The sequence below is a fragment of the Zingiber officinale genome, chromosome 4A, assembly GCF_018446385.1.
Source record: "Zingiber officinale cultivar Zhangliang chromosome 4A, Zo_v1.1, whole genome shotgun sequence".
NCBI classification, from domain to species: Eukaryota; Viridiplantae; Streptophyta; class Magnoliopsida; order Zingiberales; family Zingiberaceae; genus Zingiber; species Zingiber officinale.
The window spans coordinates 41,831,019-41,834,458 of NC_055992.1; the positions used below are offsets into that span (position 1 = coordinate 41,831,019).

General features: G+C 35.4%; 1 protein-coding gene across 1 annotated transcript; it reads left to right on the forward strand.

Moving 5' to 3' along the window:
• The first annotated feature begins 338 nt into the window (after positions 1 to 338).
• LOC121972371 (fructose-bisphosphate aldolase 3, chloroplastic-like) lies at positions 339 to 3,154 on the forward strand. The gene is made up of 5 exons (XM_042524052.1): positions 339 to 473; positions 1,145 to 1,414; positions 1,500 to 1,609; positions 1,711 to 1,801; positions 2,945 to 3,154. Exons 1-5 carry the CDS (start codon positions 339 to 341, stop codon positions 3,152 to 3,154), a joined length of 816 nt encoding a protein of 271 aa, XP_042379986.1.
• Positions 3,155 to 3,440: the final 286 nt, after the last annotated feature.

Genomic DNA, 3,440 nt, shown 5'->3' on the forward strand with positions numbered 1-3,440 from the left:
GCTATATGGCCTTGACCCTTCTCACCCTTTCCTTTTGGACCCCTCCATTGCCAGCCGTATCAGCCGCATAGGAGCAGCAACAGTCGGGTAGAGCGATCGCAGGGCGACAGCGAGGGTCCAGATCATGGGAGCGTGCACGACGGAGAGCAGGACGTGATCTGGAGTTCCAGATCTACTAATCTAGATTACTTTCCATTTATCGATTTTTTTGTGTTACCAATTCTTTCTTTTATTTTGATTTGTTCGCCTTCTTCCACCTCCTTGCGTCGCCGATCGAAGAAACTGATGTTATTCTAGTTTTTCTCCCCTTTTTTTTTTGTCGCATTCATCCTATAGCGATGGGATCTCTTTCCCATGAGAGAAAATATGATACCTTTGCTCCTCCCTCGTCTCCTTGTGCGTTGAAGTACATCGAGCATCATGTATCCAAGTTGGACACACTTGTAGGCGTCGCCATAAAGTATGGTGTTGAGGTAATTCGGATTTTTCTTTACTAAATGTTGATCTTGTTTCAGAAATGAGGGGGAAAAAGTTTCTTTTAATGAATATTGCTAAAAAAATCTTGGTTTTACTTATTTCTCTTGAATCCTAAATCAGTAAATGTGTGATAACTATTAGATGTTGTTATTCTTTCTCTCCATTATGTAGTCCTTTGATTAATATTTGTCAATTTTCCATAATTTTTTCATTTTTAGATCTTTCAAGCATCTAGTTTTTCACTTTGATTAATATTTGTCGATATACAGTTGGATGATATATTGGATAGGTTGTATCATGTTACGACCTCTAGTTTCTTGACAGTGTTCCAAATATGGCCACACCAATATTTTTGTTCGTTATTATTTATTTGTCACACAACCATATGACAATTTTTGAAAAACTATAGAAGGATAATCATTTGTAAAGTAGTGTAAATTCATCTCTATAAGAAAGAATGAGAAGATGATTAACAAGCAATGTAGATTGGTGAATGATTCGTCACTTTTATTTTGAAACAAAATAAGCAGATTTGTCTCAGGATTTTGTACACTATTTTTGGTTTTTGCTTTTCTATAAATTTTGTTTTGTTGCTTGGTAAACATTGTCAGTGTTGGTCTGCTTTTTTTTCTTTTCTTAACCAATTGCTTGCTCATTACTATTCTAGAAATCTATTGCTTCACTTGGGCATGGAATTCTTGCTATCGATGAATCAAATGCTACATGTGGAAAGATGCTTGCTTCAATTGGTCTGGAGAATACAGAACAAAACCGCCAAGCTTATAGACAGCTTTTGTTGACCACCTCGGGTCTAGGTGCATATATATCTGGGGCTATTCTTTATGAGGAAACACTATACCAATCGACCACAGATGGAAAGAAGTTCGTGGACTGCTTACACCATGAGAAAATCATGCCCGGTATTAAGGTTGATAAGGTAATTATTATCTTCAAAGTTATGACAATTTCTGTTTTACTCATATGAAATGTTGAAGTTTGTTTTTCTTTGTTCCATTGTCAAGGGTTTGGTCCCATTACCTGGATCAAACAATGAATCTTGGTGCCAAGGATTGGATGGATTGGCCTCAAGATGTGCTGAGTATTACAAACAAGGCGCACGTTTTGCTAAATGGTTTGTATAGTTTTTTACGGCCTATTTACTAGCTTTGTCGTATTTTACTTGATCCAATTATGTCGATATGTATCTTCTAATTACTTGAGAAAAAATTGCAGGAGAACAGCTGTTAGCATTCCTTCTGGACCTTCTACTCTGGCTGTTATGGTGGCTGCATGGGGACTTGCTCGTTATGCTGCTATTGCCCAGGTAAATGAGACAACCTTTGCTAGTATGCATGACTAAATTCTTCAGGTATCACACCATGCATGGAAAATTTCAGCCTCACATGCCAACAACAACTAATTGATTATGGTTGCCAGTTTGTTGAAATTTTAGGTTTTTTCCTTTACTTTTTGTTTTTTTTGAAAATTTAACAAAAGTATTGTAGGAATGTTACCCTTTGCAGTAGATCCTTGATGTGTATAATCATATAATTGTAAAGAAGAAAGTGCATTAAGTCAAGCATGAAGTTTCCTTTGCATAAGCTAACATACCATGCTCTTCTATGTGCCTTTCACAATTAATGTCACTTTGTCGATTCTATGGTCTACCTTTTATAACTAGTAGGAGTTGCATTTTTATATGGTACTCCTCTAAGATGGATGATGATTACAAAAATTAGTAGCGCTTCTTATACTCTGAAGTTAAAATTGGTTATTATATATAAAAAAATTTTAAACTAGACAACTCATGTACATCTCTATATAATATATCTGAAGAAAATCATCAACATAATGATCAATGAATTCTAAAAGAATAATGTAGAATGAATTTGAAGTGGCCATATGTGTCTACATGCATATGAAATATTTTGCATCACGTATCCCAAATATGCCTATGTAGTCTCATATAGTGTTATTTTTTAATTGGTTATCATACCAATTTAATCTATCTGTTTATTCTAATTTAATCTCTAGGGATCAATTTGATGACAAGATGCAAAAGCTTAGCCTACATTACTTCTAATATGACCTTTCATAGCAAGGTTCAGATATTGTATATAGGTGGTATGCGGTCAGATCATATAGTTCCATATCTGTCAATTGTTATGTAGTAAACTTTGTGGGCATATTCAGTGTGTTTAGAAAATTTATCAATAATTCTATCCCTTGATGTGTAATTTAAGTATTCATAGACGACTCATGAACACAGTTTACTAATTCCACATGATTTTCATTAATAAAAAATTCCAATAAGATCCAGTTATTATTTTCTTTTTGAACTACACTTCTTTCTACAGCGACGACTACATTTTAGTTTCTTTTTGTAGCTCTTTGTAGTTTTCTATTTTGAATTGAATGTCCTATCCTAACATGATATTTACAAATTTGCTTCCTGGATCCTGAGCAGGTTGCTATTCCTCTACATCAGCTCAAATCTGCTAATTCATCAACAAGCAAAAAGAAACCTGCAGAAAAGTATATCCAGGTTGTGTCGGTCGATAACCATGAATTTTGGCTCATGGGGTTTATGCACTACGATAGTGCCGCAAAGAGTTTACAGGATGCTTTGAATGACGCACAGAACACAAAACCGGTAACAACGGCTTCAAGTGTCTAAGTTCATTCAAGAATCTAGAAACCGGATTGCTCGACGTCCCCAAGGACACCTAATAATTGCCATTGGTGCATCTATCTTTGATCTGGAACATGTGCTCATCCTGTATCTCAGCGTTCTTTCAAGGCAATTACTTAATCACTTAGTTACTTCTGATTCTCCTTCAGGTTTTTGTCTTATTTTTGGTGCAAGGTTCTATAATTTTCACATGGCTTGTGTTAGACCTGAATGTTCATATCATATATTGCTTTGACCAATGATTTTGTCGCTACCTTTGTCTAGAACAAGG

Coding starts and splice junctions, on each gene's coding strand:
- LOC121972371 (XM_042524052.1), top strand. CDS start 339: ATGGGATCTCTTTCCCATGAGAGAAAATATGATACCTTTGCTCCTCCC. Junction 474..1,144: donor CCATAAAGTATGGTGTTGAG/GTAATTCGGATT, acceptor TTACTATTCTAG/AAATCTATTGCTTCACTTGG. Junction 1,610..1,710: donor GGCGCACGTTTTGCTAAATG/GTTTGTATAGTT, acceptor AAAAAATTGCAG/GAGAACAGCTGTTAGCATTC.